Source organism: Pan troglodytes, chromosome 17, assembly GCF_028858775.2.
Source record: "Pan troglodytes isolate AG18354 chromosome 17, NHGRI_mPanTro3-v2.0_pri, whole genome shotgun sequence".
NCBI lineage: Eukaryota > Metazoa > Chordata > Mammalia > Primates > Hominidae > Pan > Pan troglodytes.
The window spans coordinates 40860232-40879952 of record NC_072415.2 but is presented as its reverse complement, the minus strand read 5'-3'; the positions used below and the strand labels follow the sequence as shown (position 1 = coordinate 40879952).

Genomic DNA, 19721 nt, shown 5'->3' with positions numbered 1-19721 from the left:
TTGGTTGATAAAGGTTTTCCAAGCTTCTCATTTTTGTTTGAAATCTCCAATTTATCATTGGCAACAAATAGTTGTTTTCCCTGAAGTGACAGATTAACTTTATGTTTTACAAAATACTTTCATAAAACTATAGTCTGCATAGCCATAGATGTCTATGTGAAAATAGCGTTCTATGGAAAAAAAAAAAAAAAGCAAAAACTCAACAGCTTGTTCAGCTCCTAAATCAAACAATCACAGAAGTGCTTTTCTTTGAATAGATTCTTCTGAAATAATCAGTTGAAAACACTTGTCCAGTGAAGGAGTTTACCCAGTGGTGCTCTCTAGTAACTTTTTGACCTCAGGATTCCGGTTTTCTTCAGTTGCCTACAACCTTTTAGTCCCTTTAAACATCAGAATTTCTCTTCCATCTGAAGATAGCATAAGTTAATACTTAGGGTATCAAACTTCATTTCCTTGTTTCATTAGCCAGTTAATTATTTCCAATAAATTTTAGTTCACTACAAACAAAATATGTATTCCTTCTTGAAAGTACAGTAGCATGATGTTTTAAAATTTTTCAGTTGAAATAAGGCCATTATTTTTCAAGTCTACACATGTGATTGGTTATGAGGGAGGAGTAAATCTGGAAAATTATGTGTGTTAAAAGCAGGAAGATCAAGAGAAACTTTAGTTTTATTTTAGGTAATGCCTAAGGAAAAGAAAGTTTCAGAGATGATGGAATTAAGGGGAGAATCTTTGTAAGAGAAGGGTGAACATTCTAGGTAGAAGATGAGGATAGATTTTAACATGCTATTTTGTCTTATGAAAAGAGATAAATTAGGTAGGAAAGGTAAGCATCACCATCTTATAGAAGAAGAAACCTAGACAAAGGGAATTTTCCAATTGCCCAAGATTGTGTCTCTTATTTTTGGAGTTGGAAATAGAACCCAAGTCTCCTAATGCTCAGTCCGGAAAGCATTATTACTGTATTGTTTTTAATTCTCCCATATCTCAATCACTTACGATAAATGAAAGTTATAAGGAGAAACACTTTAAAATATTTAAATGCTTCAGATGTTTAAAAATATTTTTTAAGGTAGTGATGAGTTTTCAACAATATCTGATAAATTGAAAGTCTTAAGAGCCAGATTCTATTTTCCACAGAAAGAAAAAAACCTACATAGCCCCAGACCTTTATCTTCATGTCAGTTTAGATGATCTCTTAAATGTAACATAAACCCTTAAAATCTATATTTTTTGCAGGAAGAAATTTCATTTTATTGTTTTGTTAAAAGACTATTGTAAGAGTCATTGCTGTCTATTTTTTTGAACATAAGAATGTACTTTGGCTAGGAGATAAAGGTTTTGATTAATTACCAGGCAATTTTAAATGTACTTGTGGCAAATAGCTCTTTTTTTTCTGTTGAATAAAGACAAAACCAATTGATTCTATATTCTGTAAGTTAATAGCACTATAAATTTGAGAAACTATTCAATTTTCATAAATTGATTAAAAATTCCTAGTGTGATTCTCCTGCCTCTCTTGAACCGGGGAAGCAGAGGTTGCAGTGAGCCAAGATCACACCACTGCACTCCAGTCTGGGCAACAGAGCGAGACTTCGTCTCAGAAAAAAAAAAGAAAGAAAAGAAAAGAAAAATTACTAGTGAGAGAAAATTCTTCTAATACATGAATGCTATGAAATGTAATAATGCACTTCTTAAATTCTTAGTGCAAAAAAATTATGGAGTGTAAAGTAAGATTTCAATTATAATGTTGGTGCTTTCCCCCAATAATTAAATTCTTTTTTTGTTTTCAGTTAATTGACAAGTACCAGTTGAAAATAAAAGTACAAGACATGGATGGTCAGTATTTTGGTCTACAGACAACTTCAACTTGTATCATTAACATTGATGATGTAAATGACCACTTGCCAACATTTACTCGTACTTCTGTAAGTGTATGATATTAACTAAAGAAAAATGTATAGACCAGTTTTAATCGTTTAATATGCACATCTCTGGCCTGGCGCAGTGGCTCACGCCTGTAATCTCAGCACTTTGGGAGGCCAAGGCAGGCGGATCACCTGAGGTCAGGAGTTTGAGAACAGCCTGGCCAACATGGTGAAATCCCGTCTCTACAGAAAATACAAAAATTAGCCGGGCATGGTGACAGGTATCTGTAATCCCAGCTACTCGGGAAGCTGAGGCAGGAGAATCGCCTGAACCTGGAAGGCAGAGGTTGCAGTGAGCCAAGATTGGGCCATTGCACTTCAGCCTGGGCGACACAGTGAGGCTCCGTCTCAAAAAAAAGGAAAAGAAAAAGATGCACATCCCCATCCACCCCTCATGATTTCAAATGAAGTGCCCCAGTGACATTAAAAGTTGTATAGTGCTAGGGTTTAAAATCATGTAAACATAGTACTTTGGAAATTAGAAGAGTAGGATTTACTTCACATGGTGTTCAATTTTTGTGAGAGTTACTAATGAAATTTTTTGTTTGCTTTTATTATTTTAGTATGTGACATCAGTGGAAGAAAATACAGTTGATGTGGAAATCTTACGAGTTACTGTTGAGGATAAGGACTTAGTGAATACTGCTAACTGGAGAGCTAATTATACCATTTTAAAGGGCAATGAAAATGGCAATTTTAAAATTGTAACAGACGCCAAAACCAATGAAGGAGTTCTTTGTGTAGTTAAGGTAAGAATAAATTAGAACATTATTTGTAGTTTATAATATCATAGAATAGCATGCTAGAATTTAATGGAAAGAAAGGAATTCTGATAAATGTAGGAATAAAATAGGTATATAAGTAAATGCAAATGCTCTGTTCTTCATATACAATGGAAAGAATATATTAGTTTTTGATACTCTTTTGTTTAGGTATGTTTTTTTTTAAAAAGTCCATATAATACAATATCTATTTTGTAACCAATATCTTTAAATGGTTCAAAAACTAGCACAGCTTTGATGCCCCTGGAACAGTGCCGGACTTTTCCTAGCCCAGTTTTTCTGTGTTTGGGTCAAGGAGCCTTTATTTACTTACTGAATTTCCCAAATCAAGAGTTACTCTTGGTCAGCCCCATGGAGAGGTTATTCGTAGGTTTGTTCATCATATTCAGTATATATTACATCCTTAGCATCCAGGTTCAGAATGAAAATCCTCAATTATTCAATGATGCAAACACTTCTAAAACTTCTTTCTAATACTATTTCAGCAGCCAGAGTTAGTGCATAAAGCAATCTGAGCTCCTTTAGCCTTGGACAAATTTATAGACTTATTTCTGCCGCATCTTTAACCAGAACGTGGTTTTACAGTGGGTCTATGCCGTTTTCTTTTTGTATATATTCACAAGGAGCATGGATTAAAAAATGATGAATCCATTTCCCTTACAATGATGAAAATCAGCCACTGTTTTTATATTATTTTCTCTATTTTAAAATAGCAGAGAAATTTCCTTTAAATCTTGTCTCTTTCTTCACCTAACCCCTCCCCTAATCCTTGGTATTCTCAGAAGGAAATTTATCTGTGTGAAGTCCAAGACCTGAAAAAATTTCTGTCTTCTAGGACATGGTTTCACTAATTCTCATTACAACTACATATCAGGCAAGATAAAATAAAACCTTTTATTGAATGTATTCCCGTCTTTAAGACAGGAACTGGAATGGAAGGCACACATGAAAAAAGAAAATATGATGCCCATAAGCTTTGTATTTTCTTGTCTTGCTCCTCTTAAAAGCATTTTAAAAAAATTTACCCATTTTTTTCTCTTCCTCATACCAGGTACAAATAATTTTATTCATCTTAGGAGGGTAAGACAAGCTGTCCTAAAATTTATGGTGTAGTAAATAACTATTGTTTATAGTATGAATCCCCTAAAGGAGTATCTCATGTATTAATATCCAAGAACCCTCATTAAATACTCTCTGAAATCTTCATCAATACCTGTTATACTACTTATCTTAAATTTGCAGTTGAAGAACAATTTTCTGTCCTTTTTTTTTTTCCAACTTTACCCAAGTACTGAATCAGTGGGAGATTCTCTGTCTCCACCACCACTGGGTTTCTGGGTGTATTAGTCTGTTCTCACATTGTTATAAAGAACTACCTGAGACTGGATAGTTTATAAACAAAAGAGGTTTAACTGACTCCCAGTTCCACAGGCTGTGTAGGAGGCATGACTAGGTAGGCCTCAGGAAACTTATAATCATGGCGGAAGGCAAAGGGGAAGCAAGCACATCTTCACATGGCAACAGGAGAGACAGAGCAAAGGGGGATGTGCTACACACTTTTGAACAACCAGATCTTGTGAGAACTCACTCACTATCATGAGCAGTGGGGAAATCCGCCCCCATGATCCAATCACCTTCCATCAGGTCCCTCCCCCAACATTGGGAATTACAATTCGACATGAGATGTGGGTGAGGACACAGAGCCAAACCATATCACTGGATATATGTTTCATATTCTCGTGGTTATTCCCAACATGACACTTAACGTATTTCCAAATTTAACATTATATATACTCGTTAGCATTGCCAAATATTAAATGAGTTCATCTGATTTTTCAACACATTTGCTTTCGTAGCCTTTGAATTATGAAGAAAAGCAACAGGCGATCCTGCAAATTGGTGTAGTTAACGAAGCTCCATTTTCCAGAGAGGCTAGTTCAAGATCAGCCATGAGCACAGCAACAGTTACTGTTAATGTAGAAGATCAGGATGAGGGCCCTGAGTGTAACCCTCCAATACAGACTGTTCGCATGAAAGAAAATGCAGAAGTGGGAACAACAAGCAATGGATATAAAGCATATGACCCAGAAACAAGAAGTAGCAGTGGCATAAGGTACTTACCATTCTATTTTAGTTTTAAAATATATAGCTTATTTTGTTATGTTATTATAATTTAGCATATGATAAATTTTATTATTTTAATTCATCATTACCAACAGGTATAAGAAATTAACTGATCCAACAGGGTGGGTCACTGTTGATGAAAATACAGGATCAATCAAAGTTTTCAGAAGCCTGGATAGAGAGGCAGAGACCATCAAAAATGGCATATATAATATTACAGTCCTTGCATCAGACCAAGGTAAGAATTTGTCTTTAAGCCAGCTACATACTTCCTTGGCTACATACATCTTCAGTGTTTAAGCCAACAGTATACATTTTAAAGCTGGGTACATGCACTCTGTTTTCATATCTCTCAATGATAATATAAAGTAAGAGGTTTACTATAATTTATTAACTCATGTCTGCTTTCTAATAGCCTTCTCAGTTTTAGATGTAATTATAAAATAATTTACTCTTAGAAACACTTGAGACCATAATTTATTAAAGTTAAAATTATTAAAAATTGAGAAAATTATTTTAGTAAAACTTGTTTCAGCTGGGTGTGGTGGCTCATGCCTGTAATCCCAGCACTTTGGGAGGCTAAGGCTGGAGGATCACTTGAGGTCATGAGTTCGAGACCAGCCTGGCCAACATGGTGAAATCCCGTCTCTACCAAAAATATTAAAAATTAGCTGGGTGTAGTGGCATGCACCTGTAATCCCAGCTACTCGGGAGGCTGAGGCAGGAGAATTGCTTGAACCCAGGAGGTGGAGGTTGCAGTGAGCCAAGATCGCGCCACTGCACTCTAGCCTGGGCGACAGAGTAAGACTCTGTCTCAAAACAAAAACAAAAACAAAAACAAAACAAAAACAAAACTTGTTTCAATTTATCTACTTATTTCGCTTAAAGTGTTCACTTTGTAGGAAAGTGAGAACATACTTACATAGTGCAGTCCTGGAAAACATACTTACACAGTGCAGTCCTGGAAAACAGCTCTAACTTTTTACAGGAAGCTAACAATATACTTGGGGGTTAGAATTCTGATTAAAGACATTATATAAAAATAAATCATGGTATATTTATGATCATGGTAAATAAATAGTATATTATAAAATTAGAGAGACAACCACTATGAATTCATATAATCATATAAAATGTAAAATTATGTTCTGTGCATTCTATAAAATTGAGAGAAATATGAGTATGATGATTATTTATGAGACGCGTTTGGTGCATAAAATATAATTTCTATAACATGAATTTGAACTTGTGTCTTTGTAAAATAAATATGCTAAATATAACAAACAAATTATTATACTATAACTTGCAAAATTAGAATTTAGAAGTGATTTTGGAAGATGATTTATGTATTCCAGTTCTCTGTAAATTAATGAGAAATGACTCAGTTTGTTAAATTGCTAAAGTTGTAATCATTATTGATTTGTCTTTAACTAATTAAAGACTGTCCTTTAAGGCCTCAGATTCTCATGTCTTTTTGCCAAGAAATACTTGTTGGTCAAAGGCAAATGAAAAGAAAAAAAAACCATGAAACTCAACGGCACTTGGAAATAGTTTATTGACAGTTGAGATAAAAATTGCTGTCTGAAATTAGAAATTTTTCCTGTAATTTTATTCTACATTCTCGTCTGTTGCAGAGGAGTTTAAGTGATTGAGAGATCAAATATTTGTTATGGAATTGAGATGGGGCACTGCTTATCATCATTGTGATATAGAATAAATGTGTAATGAGGCTGTTCCCATTCATTTCTTTTGAAGAGGGTGGGAGTCATTGTGTTACTCTGTGTGAGAGAACTGTGAATCAGTAATTCCACATGCATTTACTTTGTGAATTGAATGAAATGAGATCATACAAAAGTGTGTCATTTTTTGAAAAACCTTTTTCTAAAATCTATACTGGCTAATTTCGTTTGGGTTCTCCCTGCCACTCCCTAATGGAAACCTCTCCTCATGGATACTGCTGTCTTGGGCTGGTGCTCACTTCCTGCCTTCCTACATCTCCGCAGCAATTGCTTCCTCTTTTTAAAACTCTCTCTCAAGGCTTCTATGTCTAAACTTGCCCACACATTCCTGCATGCTTTCTGGTCTTAACTGCCTTCCCCTCTCCTAAACATATATATTTCTTAAGCTTTAAATTCAATTTATCTTTTCTTCTTAACTTCTTAATCTAAATTGTGTTGGCAGCTTTACCCAGAAATCACCTCTATCTAGTTGAGCTTGAGATTAATGTTTCTATTGTATTATTCCAGCTGTTAGAATGGGGTTACTTGCAACTATTTTAAAACATTTGACTGAAGAGCGTCATGCACATAAAGCGTGAAACCATGGATAGTGCACCTCATGTGACTTCATATTTGGAATTAGCCTTTGTCCATGTAGAATTATATTATTACTAGAAGATGAGCATTTTATGCTGACATTCCAATGAATAAAACAGTACGTATAACTCATCAGCAGATGAAAAACAGTTATGAAACACAGTGGATTAGATATCTGAGGTCTTAAATGTTCTTCTATGTCAGTATTAATCACAATGTGCAAAAAAAGATTGGAGTTTAATCAGTGAGCAACTGTAAACATCTACTGGAAGGAAACTGAAGCATTTATCCCAGTTGTAGAAGAGCAAGCACTATAGAGTTCAGTTTTTAAAGATAGCACAATTAACCAGATTCAGTAGGTAAGGCATGTGCTCTCAATTGTGTGTGTGGACTCAAAGGGAAACAAATGTTCAAGACAACCAGCAGTCCCAATTTTCAGAGAGAGCAAGGTAACACCACATAGCATGAGAACAGGACAAGTTGAGGGACAGAAATTATTCTGCTCTAATGAATAGAAACATATGCCGGATACATGAAATATATATTATCTACCTGCTTCCTTTTTCTAATGTAAATACTCTTTTTCGAAGTTGTCCAAAAATGGAAGGTAGTTGCGTTGTTTCCTGCTTCTCATTGTTTTCTCTCCTAGTTCTTTTTTCTTCTTGCTGAAGTACATCCTTTACTATATTTTTTTCAATTGTGGAATGTGAATTTTAAACTCTCTCAGTTTTGTTGTTCTGAAAAATATTTTAATATTGGCCTCATACTTAGGTGACACTTTGACTTGGTTTAAAATTCTGAGTCAACAGCTTCTTTCCCATGGCACTGTGCAGCTATTAACCCATTATCTTCTGGTATCTCTTCTTGCTGATGCTTCTTGTTCTGTCAATTAACGATTGTCCTTTTGTAGGTAATATATTTAGGTAGCTTTTATAGTACCCTAAATTGAGTTCTACAGTGTTAGTACAATGTGTATGCCGTGGATTTTTTTATATTTGTCTAGTTCTGCAGTCAGAAAATACTTTCAATCTGAAAAGCCATGTTTTTCTTTAATTCTGGAGTATTCTCAGCTATTAATCTCTTTAACTATTGCTTCTCTGCCATTCTGTCTATTCTCTTTTTTAGAATCCCTGGTAGGTAAATGTTGCTGTTTATTTTCTACTGGAATTTGAGCTGTAATTTCATTCTTGTTTAATTGGTTACCCCTCTTTATGTCTTTGAAGATTCTAAACATACCTGTTTCAGAGACGTCTTGGATAGAATGAATAAATCTTTTGACTGGTGCTTTTGTTGGTTTTCCTTCTTAGTGTTAATCTTGATTATTTGGGAATTTTAGTTTTCAGGCTTATATTAAATGAGAGGGGTTTGCTTTGCTTTCTGTTTTTGTTTTTTCCCTCTCTCCCACTTTGCCCATATTAACTACTAGTCTTGTAGTTGCCTTCACCTGCTCTTTCTCTGTGGCCCATGGTTTAGAACCAGTTCTTAACTTGGTGGCCTAGTGCTCCTGACCCATGATGACGCTGGCTCTATCACGAGTCTAGTTGCTGTGCTGCAGGTGCTCTGGCTGAGGTTGTGACTTCAGGGCTGTGCTCGGAGAGCTTCCCGAGCTTGGCAGCTTCATATAAGACACAGCCCCAGGCAGTGGGTGGCACAGGGTTTTTTAATTCTGTTTTCCACCTGTAATGTCAAAAGCCTTCTTTTTAAACAGAAAGAATGAATGATTTAGAAACAGAACTCCTGGGTTTGTGTTCAGTTTCAGACTTCACAACTGCATTACTAATCTGTGGCGTGGGTCCATGGCTGTTTCATCTTTGAATCCCCCAGATTTTCCAATGCAGTGCTTTATATAAAGTCGTTATCCTATAAGTTTCTTTCTTTCTTTTCTTTTCTTTCTTTTCTTCGTTTTGAGACGGAGTTTCACTTTTGTTGCCCAGGCTGGAGTGCAGTGGTGTGATCTCCGCTCACTGCAACCTCCGCCTCCCGGGTTCAAGCGATTCTCCTGCCTCAACCTCCCGAGTAGCTGATATTATAGGCATGTGCCACCATGCCTGGCCAATTTTATATTTTTAGTAGAGATGGGCTTTCTCCATGTTGGTCAGGCTGGTCTCAAACTCCTGACCTCAGGTGATCTGCCCACCTCGGCTTCCCAAAGTGCTGGGATTACAGGCGTGAGCCACTGTGCCCCGTCTATCCTGTAAGTTTCTATTGAATATACAGATAGATGAATTACTTAGGCTACAACCCACAGTGATTATTTCAGTTTTCAAGTAATTTGCTACTCCTGGAGTCTTCTGCCCTTTGAATATTCCCATGTACTATTTTTGTTACAATCTTTCAAATATGTAACTTCAATTTCTTTGCTCCAAAACCTAAGTGCTACCTATTTATCCAACAGACTCTAAGCTCCCTAGTCTGGCTTTCAAAGACCCTTAGCTCCTGCTTCCGTGTCAGTTTCTACCTGTCTACCTTCCCAGTCATTGTCTCCAGATCACGGGTGTGTATAACGTGCGTTTCCATCTCCTTGAATTTCCTTGTGCTTTTAAATATACCAGAAGTGTCCTCATTCATACTCTCTTCCTTCCTCTTCTCACAAATCAGCCAAAACTTGCCTCTAATAAAATGCAGTAATAATTTAGCGAATGAATAAACACATCTTAATAGCAGTCATTGTTTGTACAACCCATATGAAAGTAATACTATTTTTCTTGTAACATTCCCTGAGGACATAGCTTGTGACTGCTTGTCATTGTAACTTCTACATTATAGGTGCTTAATAAATATTTTTCAATGTGTTCAGTGCATACTTTTGTGGTGAAAACTCAAAACATAGAAAAACTATTTTTATTTTCATTTTTCTAGGAGGGAGAACATGTACGGGGACACTGGGCATTATACTTCAAGACGTGAATGATAACGGCCCATTCATACCTAAAAAGACAGTGATCATCTGCAAACCCACCATGTCATCTGCGGAGATTGTTGCGGTTGATCCTGATGAGCCTATCCATGGCCCACCCTTTGACTTTAGTCTGGAGAGTTCTACTTCAGAAGTACAGAGAATGTGGAGACTGAAAGCAATTAATGGTATATATTTTTGAAAATTGCTTTGTCCTTTTCAACATCAGGATGTCTGCGATACTTTTTTTTTTTGTATGAAATAGGAGAAAATTCACCATGTGGGAACCACCAATGAAAGTTTCTCAGTTTTTGTGTGTTGGGAGTAGGTCTCTCTAGTGTGTCTCTAATCCTATGCCGAGATTCCCTTAGGTGTGTTGTGAATTCTCACTCCTACTCCAAACACACACACACACACACACACACACACACACTCTCTCTCTCTTTTTTTCTCTTTCTCTCTTTCTCTCTCTTAGACTTGGTCTAATGCAGTCATTTCCTAACTTGTGTACCTCTCACTGGCATAGATTTCTTTATAGTTTCCTGGGTCATAAGGGAGTCCTCATTTGTTACTGGTTGGCTCTCCAGAAAGCAGACCCTGAGGCAGGGCATCTCAAGCAGAATGATGACTAAGGAATTTGCTTGGGATCAGTAGCTTTGAAAGGAGGAGAAGTAGGATTGGGCAAAAAGAGAAGTCAAGCTGCAGCACAAGCCAAATGACAACCTCAGTGAACCCCAGGGGGAGTCTGAGCTAAATGGGCCTTCAGAGTGGTCCTGAATCGATCCCCTATTCTCTCTTATTGTTCCATCAGTGTATGTGGGCTGCCCATGGCAAAAAGGCACAATCCCGGAAGGTGCTGATGGCCTCCCAAGCAGCTGGGATGCAAGTCCTTCTTTGAAAAGGGATCCGATATACACCACAGTGTCCACCACGTTATCTCTCCTCTCTGCCACTCTATTGACTTCTGACTATTTCATGTCTATTGTATTCTCCTTGGGATTCTCCCCTAACTTGGTTCCCCATCTGTACTTTTGTCTTTAGCCCAGAAGGATCTACAGTGATAAGTATGGCAAAAATGAAGGCAACCTGTCTACATTATCACCACTGCCTCATTCCCTAGTTGGCCCGTAACTCTTCAGCGTGTTCCCCATCTCCTGCTCACACTGCCTATGGACCATGGTGTCATGATCTACCAGCTTTCGTGACTCTAGAACCACTGAATGAGGCTTGCTTTTTAAATGCCCTTGAATGTTTTTCAGCCCCATGCTTTCAGTGAATATCCCTCAATTTCCTGTTATGACAAATTAGAAAAGAAAGGTTATGAGGGAACGTAAAGGGAGAACAGGATGGGGAAAAGAAAAATGAAGACTTATAGAAATAAGCTAAACTACTATGTCTTGGATCCTGCTCTGTGAACTAACAAGATTTTCAGCTTTCTAAACAATATTCTGTTGTGTGTGCGTGTGTGTGTGTGTGTGTGTGTGTGTATCGGGGGGTTATCAGTTTATTTTGGGGTGGGGAGGAAGAATTAACTTTATTCTTAGATTTTTTTCTTTTCTACTTATTTGGTGTCATGATATTAATTTTTAAATAGTGTTGATAGAAGGTGGACATTTTTTTCCCCAATAGTCTTACTTAGCAAAATAAAACTTTGGCAGCTGTATGTTTGTCAACATCTTTGTTATTTTAAAGATGTACTTGTCTGGGTAATCACTTATAAGCTTGGGAAACACCCAAGTTTTAAGAAGAATATACCCTAAAGAGGCTTTGAAGTCAGTTAAGCTTAGTGTCAAACGCTGGTTCTTCCCTGTTTGTTAGTTAAGTCAATCTGACCATGCTATTTATTGTCTTTGAGCATCAATTTACTAAAATGGGATTTTTGGGGGAGTAAATGAGATAATGCATGTAATACACCATGACACATTAGGAATTATAAGTTTTGGTTTTCCTAGTCTCATTATAATTTTTTACAAAATAGACTTAACAGGTTAACCATGGCTTCTCTTAAGATGGACTTAATTCAATGTGTTTTTACCCACGCATTCAAATTTGTATTTAGAGCTTCAAATACTGTGCAGAAAATGCGAATGTCATACTGGGCAGTTATGTGGGAGAGGGATTATTCTATGGGACCTGGTATCTGCATTTAGAGTAGTAGTATATCTAGTCTCCAAAACCAAGATTGTATTGGCTTCTAAATTTTTTTTAGTTTTTTATTGTTTTTTTCTTCTTCTAAATTCAAGTCATACAGGTAATGTACTGATGTCGTAATAAGGTTTGAGAGACGTGCGTCTCACACATGAGCATAAAAACCCTATCATCATGCTTATGCACCATAAAAGCCATAAAAGAATCTGTATGGGCTTTCGGTTCTAGATATTTTCTAGCCTTTATCTAAGAAAACTACATCAAAACTAAGACACGTGCAGTTGGTCCCTTTGTCCTTTAGGACCAGGAGATGTAGCTCCAGCTGTGTGACTCATGACCTGCTAATGTAGTCACTGTCAGGGGTGTTTTAAGTTGTCAGAATTAGTCTCTGACAGTAAGTCACAAGTATTTATGTTTATTTGGCACAATTTTTGAAAATGAAGTAAAGGAAAACATCCAGAATTTCAGACTATTACTTCGATGAAGCATGTGTAAAAGAAAATGTACACTCACTGGTTTAATTAAATATTTTCAAGATATGGTAAAAACTAATCTATTAACAAGTCTATTAGTTATGATAGGAAGGATTTGTTTACACATGAATAAAATATATTATTACAAGAGCCAAAAGACTTTGTTTAAGAGGCAGCATAGACAAACTTTTATATGTAATATGTTTGCAATGGGTATAGATTAGAACTACTCTATCCATTCACATTTAGAATCTTCTAGCAGCTATGCCATCCCATCAGGAATATCTGTTTCTAGGAAAATATAACTATCTGATAATGAGTTATTTATGTTCAGAAGAAATCAGTGACATCGTATAATGCTTGGTTTTATTTATTTATATTTTCAGATACAGCAGCACGTCTTTCCTATCAGAATGATCCTCCATTTGGCTCATATGTAGTACCTATAACAGTGAGAGATAGACTTGGCATGTCTAGTGTCACTTCATTGGATGTTACACTGTGTGACTGCATTACCGAAAATGACTGCACACGTCGTGTAGATCCAAGGATTGGCGGTGGAGGAGTACAACTTGGAAAGTGGGCCATCCTTGCAATATTGTTGGGCATAGCATTGCTCTTTTGTAAGTCTTAAGTCCTTTCTTGAATTCAAATAATACCCTTTAAAGTAACTTTCAAGACACTTTTTGTTTTTTGAGACAGAGCCCAGGCTGGAGTGCAGTAGTGTGATCTCCGCTCACTGCAACCTCTGCCTCTGGATTCCAGTGATTCTTATGCCTCAGCCTCCCGAGTAGCTGGGATTACAGGTGTGCACCACAATGCCCACCTAATTTTTTCTACTTTTAGTAGAAATGGATTTCACTGTGTTGGCCAGGCCAGTCTCTATCTCCTGGCCTCAAGTGGTCCCCCCACCTCGGCCTCTCAAAGTGCTGGGATTACAGGCGTGAGCCAACACACCTGGCAACTTTCAAGACACATTCTAAGAATCAGTGCTATTTCCTATAGCTGATCATTTGCATGTAGCTGTATTTTTATTTAATATATAAATATATTTAATTTACATATTTTAAGTGCATTTATGTATAGTTCTAGTGTCTTAGTTATTATAGACATAAAATTCAATGTAGAAACAGAACTTGTAACATAATTATAGCATATCTGTTTAAAAGTTTAAGTAGATATGCTATTTAAACTTTTCTATTGTATACTGCTTTGACACAAGCAATCCAGGAAAGCTGTCTTCTTTTAATATACACTTTTAAGTTTATGATTTATCTGTGTATTAACCATTGTACATTTATAACTTCATATTATTTTATGATAAACTCAAGTATATTTCTTTCTTCCTCCAGGCATCCTGTTTACGCTGGTCTGTGGGGCTTCTGGGACATCTAAACAACCAAAAGTAATTCCTGATGATTTAGCCCAGCAGAACCTAATTGTATCAAACACAGAAGCTCCTGGAGATGACAAAGTGGTAAGTAGTCTGGCTTTTTAAATAAATACAAAGGATGAGTTCGCTTATAATGCATATTCCTTCTAAAATGATCTTTTCTCAGAAAAGTTCTTTTGGTATCAGGCAATTTACCATAGAATGTCATGGGTCCCCTGAAACAGATAAAATGACTTTGATTTACATGATGATATATGGTATTTAAATTTGGCCGTAGTGTGTTACTTAATAGTAAAAATGCTTTAGTATGTCATTGTTATTTTTACTTCAGATGATTCATGGTTTCAACTTTAAGCCTTGTCTTTTGTATATATTTCAACTGCTGTTTGTGCTGTAAAAATGCTGCTTTTAATTATTCACGGTTTACCAACATGGTTTTACATTTTCTGGCAACAATAAAATCACTACAAGCCTTGATCATCGTGGGAAGAACTTTAATAGATTCTTTCTGGCTCTAATATGGGTTAGGAAACAGCCTGAGGCCAAATATATGAACTAGCAATGCTAGCAAGTGGCCATTTCTCCAACTTTGCTTTCTAGCTCAATATGTGGAAGAGGAACAAGTAAATACCCTATAAGAAGTGTAATTGATGACTAGGGCAAGAAAGATTTAGAAAACAAAAGCATGACAGTATCCAGGAAGGTAATGAAAAAATAAAATTTAAATAATATTAGAGTTTCCAAAAATGCAACATAAATAACTAGTGGCCAAAGCTTTGGTGTTCTTGTTATTTTCCCTGCCTAGTTTATTCATATATATTTAGATGGCAAGGGTTTATTGTTGCAGTTAAGATTTTTATGGTAATTATAGTTTTATTCTTTTTGATTTAGTTGAAGTATAACTGAATTAGATACTAAATGGAAATATTGATCATTACTTCTGTTTCTGCTTTAGTTAGGTAAAAGGGAATTAATTTAAACTAAGCAGAGTAAGTATATGTGAGACAACTGTTTATTTTGAGGTGTGAGATGTAGGAAGGATTGAAGAATTAGAGTTGTACAGTATTCTAAGAGGCTTTTTTTTTTTTTTTTTGAGACAAGATCTGGCTCTGTTGCCAAAGCTGGAGTGCAGTGGCACAATCACAGCTCACTGCAAGCTCCGTCTTCCAGGTTCAAGCGATTCCTGTGCCTTAGCCTCCCGAGTAGCTGGGATTACAGGTGCCTACTACCATGCCCAGCTGATTTTTGTATTTTTAGTAGAGACGGAGTTCCACCATGTTGGCGAGGCTGGTCTTGAATTCCTCATTTCAAGTGATCTGCTTGCCTCGGCCTCCCAAAGTGCTGGGATTATAGACATGAGCCACCACAATGGGCAGGTATTCTAAGAGATTTTTAAAGAAGGAATATACCTCAAGCTTCCTAATTTATCTCCAGGTACCAACCACTTGACAGTTTGCTTGTGTGGCTACTACGTTAAATTATGGGGTTTCCATAGTTGGGTATGCAGGATTGACAAAATAGATTTAGTTCCTGCTCTCAGAGAGCTTACCTTCTAGCACACACACAAAAAAAGGCATTATCCGCTTGATGTTGTTCTTTTTCATAATTTTGTGTTCCTCTCTGTATTATCCCTAATGCAAATTGTTTTCATTTCAGTATTCTGCGAATGGCTTCACAACCCAAACTGTGGGCGCTTCTACTCAGGGAGTTTGTGGCGCCGTGGGATCAGGAGTCAAAAACGGAGGTCAGGAGACCATCGAAATGGTGAAAGGAGGACACCAGACCTCGGAATCCTGCCGGGGGGCTGGCCACCATCACACCCTGGACTCCTGCAGGGGAGGACACACGGAGGTGGACAACTGCAGATACACTTACTCGGAGTGGCACAGTTTTACTCAGCCCCGTCTTGGTGAAGTGAGTTTTCCTAAGTGGCCTACAAATCTATTTTAATTTCCTTTAAACTTTATAAATAACTAACTGGATTCTGACTATAATTTTCAATTAATTATGAATCTACTAATGCTACTAATTGAAAGCTATTATTTTTCCTCAATTTTAATTTAGTTATGTTCAGATTTAAGTGGTTATTTACTTCCCCTCCTATTTTTTTAATTGAAAGAATTACTAAATAATGTGTGATGAGATTTAAATTACTGTCTCATGGCTTTGTGCTAATATTTCCCTTCTGACAACTTGTACCTTAGAAACCAAAAATGTGGTACCAGCAAGACCAGCATGTACTGTCACTATGTCTATCTGGGAAGAACTGAGCCCACATCAATTTGTCTTCAGTTTAATGGATGCATGTCACTTTCAGCTAAAATTTTGAAAGGGAAAGTAATGACTATGTAAAATGAACACCTGTATACTTGCTGCCACATGCGTGACTTTTAGAAACATGCTATAGTGAATTTATAGTGTCATGTATGAAACAGACCAATCATGTGCATTTTTTATGTATAGGAATCCATTAGAGGACACACTCTGATTAAAAATTAAACAATGAAAGGTAAATCAAAGCAATTACTTTTATGTTAGTAAATTTTGGTGTTTAAAATAATAATAATAAAAACGTTGTGTTTTTCCCCTTGGCAGAAAGTGTATCTGTGTAATCAAGATGAAAATCACAAGCATGCCCAAGACTATGTCCTGACATATAACTATGAAGGAAGAGGATCAGTGGCTGGGTCTGTAGGTTGTTGCAGTGAACGACAAGAAGAAGATGGGCTTGAATTTTTGGATAATTTGGAGCCCAAATTTAAGACACTGGCAGAAGCATGCATGAAGAGATGAGTGTGTTCTAATAAGTCTCTGAAAGCCAGTGGCTTTATGACTTTTAAAAAAATTACAAACCAAGAAGTTTTTAAAGCAGAAGATGCTATTTGTGGGGGTTTTTCTCTCATTATTTGGATGGAATCTCTTTGGTCAAATGCACATTTACAGAGAGACACTATAAACAAGTACACAAATTTTTCGGTTTTTACATATTTTTAAATTACTTATCTTCTATCCAAGGAGGTCTACAGAGAAATTAAAGTCTGACTTATTTGTTACATTTGGGTATAATGACAACAGCCAATTTATAGTGCAATAAAATGTAATTAATTCAAGTCCTTATTATAGACTATTTGAAGCACAACCTAATGGAAAATTGTAGAGACCTTGCTTTAACATTATCTCCAGTTAATTAAGTGTTCATGTGGTGCTTGGAAACTGTTGTTTTCCTGAACATCTAAAGTGTGTAGACTGCATTCTTGCTATTATTTTATTCTTGTAATGTGACCTTTTCATTGTGCAAAGGGAGATTTCTAGCCAGGCATTGACTATTACAATTTCATTTTGGTGGAGTTTAGTTTTAGGTTTTATTGTATATAAAATCCTGCACTGAATCTGTGTCTCCTCTGTTACCTACTTTTGCCAGTGAAATTTAAGTTTTAAAATACTTTCAGAATGTATTTTTACTACTGCAAGTTTTTGGTCTTTAAAATGTCAAGTAGCATCTCTCTCTTTCTCTCTGTCTCTTTCTGTTTCTCTCTCCCTTTCTGTTTCTCTCTCCTGTTTCTTTTTTTTTTTTTTAATTTCCATACGGGCTAAAGAATCCAAATATTTTAAAAATCTGTCTCTCTTTTCTTCTCTCATAAAGTGAATTATTCCTTTTTTTTGTTTTCTGTAAGTGTATATATTCTTAGTTTTTCTTGAAATCATTGTAATGTTAACTTTGTTGTTTCAAATATCTTGGTGATTGCTTCACTATCTCTTCAACAAAAAAACCTTTAATTTTGCTATTGAAACTGTAGAACTATGCCATGCTTTTATTAGAAGCAGTGCTCTGTGTTAACAACAAGAATGGTGTAATTAGAATTGGGATGTGGATATTTACACATTTACAGTTCTGTAATGCAAGGATGCAGTTTAAAAATGCGAAGTAGTGATGGTTTTTGAAATAAGCTTTAAAATACAGGGATCTTGAAGGCTCCCTGGGGTAACTATTTTATAACTTAGATAAAATGGCTAGTCATATCTGTGTGTTTGTAAAGTTATTTTTTTAATATTTTAAGATTACAATTTTAACAAATATAGAAATGAGCCAAACTATTTAAATTTTAAAACAGTAAAACAAAATGAAACTTAATAGCTCACAAAATTCCAGTCCATGTTTCATGACTTATTTTAGTCAATGAATTTTCTATGTATACTAAACATATGGACATTTTGAATGTGTTTCTAATATTTTTGATTATCTATAATGTGCCTGTCTTCAATTCACAAGATTGGGTTATAACAATTATTTGCCAGATTAACATTGGGGAATTATTTGATAACCAGCTTATCTTATCAGTAGTTTTATTGCTGATCAGGCAAAAATAGTTTTCCAAAGTTATTTTTAATAAAGTATATACAAAATTCTTATATATTACTAGTCATGATAAAGTAAATTAAGCAGTTTTTAAAACTTAGTGTGAGTTTGTTCATCACAGGTCTGATATGAGTTTAAGGGATTTCACACTTCCTGAATTAGAGAAGTAAGACCCCTTCCTTAGATTCCTGTTATACATTTTTTAAAATGTAGAGTTTGTTTTGGAGACATTTTCAGTGCATTGTTATTGCCATATTTATATAATATGACTATTCTAAAGGCTGTGAGGCCATGGGGTATTGGTTAAGTTGCCTGCTTTTGCTTTGTCCATTTTCATCATTTTAAAATGGGGGATAATAACAGAACTTGTTTCCTAGGGCCATTGTAAGTCACTTGAATAAAAAGTAGTTTTGAAGCATGAGAGTCATACAGAGTGGTCCACCTAAAAGGCACTCCTGATAATAATAAATGATTTTAAACAAGTCACATGTACAATTCATTTCATGTTAACAAAAGGTCAATTAAGACAATAAGATACTGAAAAGATTTTTCTTTTCACTGTAGAACATGTCTCTTCATAATGATCACCTGATGACTGGGTCTTGTATGTTCAGTTTTTCAGAATACGTAGTGCAAAGATTGCTGAGGCATTCGTATGGGATTGCCTGGTTTGAAACACTGTGAAACTGTTAGGTTCAAATTGGATGAAAAGCAGAACATCCGCTTCTTAAAATGGGCACTAATTCTAACACCCTATGAAAATTATGTGTATTTTAGATTCTCCCTGTCAATCCCTTCCTTGGCTTCTTCCCTAGCTGTCCAGCTAGACATTAGCAGTCACTTGCCTGGGAGGTCATGGCTGTTTGGCAGTCGTCATAGTAACCCCAAGTGCTAAGACTTCCAAGTAAGAGTGTCTTGATGCAAATTCCGGCTCTATCCTTACTAGCTGTGGGATTTGAGAAGTCACTTAACCTTTCTGTGCTAGTTTCCTTACTTGTAGGACCTGTACTGAGGAGGGTAGAGGAGTCTACTTGACAGGGCTTTGTCAGAGTTAATTCATGAAAAGAGTTGGCATAGAGTTAGCACTCAATCATGTACCTTAGCCACTGCTATTGTTCTATGAGCAGACAACGCCTGAGTTGGGAATAATTTAGCTTCAGTCTCCACTCTGCTTTACTGCTGACATCTTGCCATGATGCTCTTATTCACCTTTCCCAGAAGCCCGACCAGTATTTCACCAGTGATGGCCTTTGGGAATTTCATGGCTCATAGTAGCTTCCAGGTCTTTCATTTGCGGTATTC

General features: G+C 36.2%; 1 protein-coding gene and 1 pseudogene across 2 annotated transcripts in view; one reads left to right on the top strand and one right to left on the bottom strand.

Annotated features, from left to right (window-relative positions):
• DSC2 (desmocollin 2) overlaps window positions 1-18902 on the top strand; it is a 36406-nt gene extending 17504 nt beyond the window's left edge. Inside the window, exons 8-17 of one of the 2 annotated variants that reach the window (XM_003315842.7) lie at window positions 1797-1931; window positions 2495-2680; window positions 4570-4826; window positions 4933-5075; window positions 10012-10236; window positions 13056-13292; window positions 14022-14146; window positions 15719-15976; window positions 16526-16571; window positions 16658-18902. In XM_003315842.7, coding sequence (XP_003315890.3) covers window positions 1797-1931; window positions 2495-2680; window positions 4570-4826; window positions 4933-5075; window positions 10012-10236; window positions 13056-13292; window positions 14022-14146; window positions 15719-15976; window positions 16526-16561 — 1602 coding nt within the window. In that variant the 3' untranslated portion in view covers window positions 16562-16571; window positions 16658-18902. The remainder of the gene's footprint in view (window positions 1-1796; window positions 1932-2494; window positions 2681-4569; window positions 4827-4932; window positions 5076-10011; window positions 10237-13055; window positions 13293-14021; window positions 14147-15718; window positions 15977-16525; window positions 16572-16657) is intronic. The other variant, XM_512077.9, reaches the window with a different exon arrangement.
• LOC112206313 (small nucleolar RNA U13) lies at window positions 12290-12402 on the bottom strand (annotated as a pseudogene).
• Window positions 18903-19721: the final 819 nt, after the last annotated feature.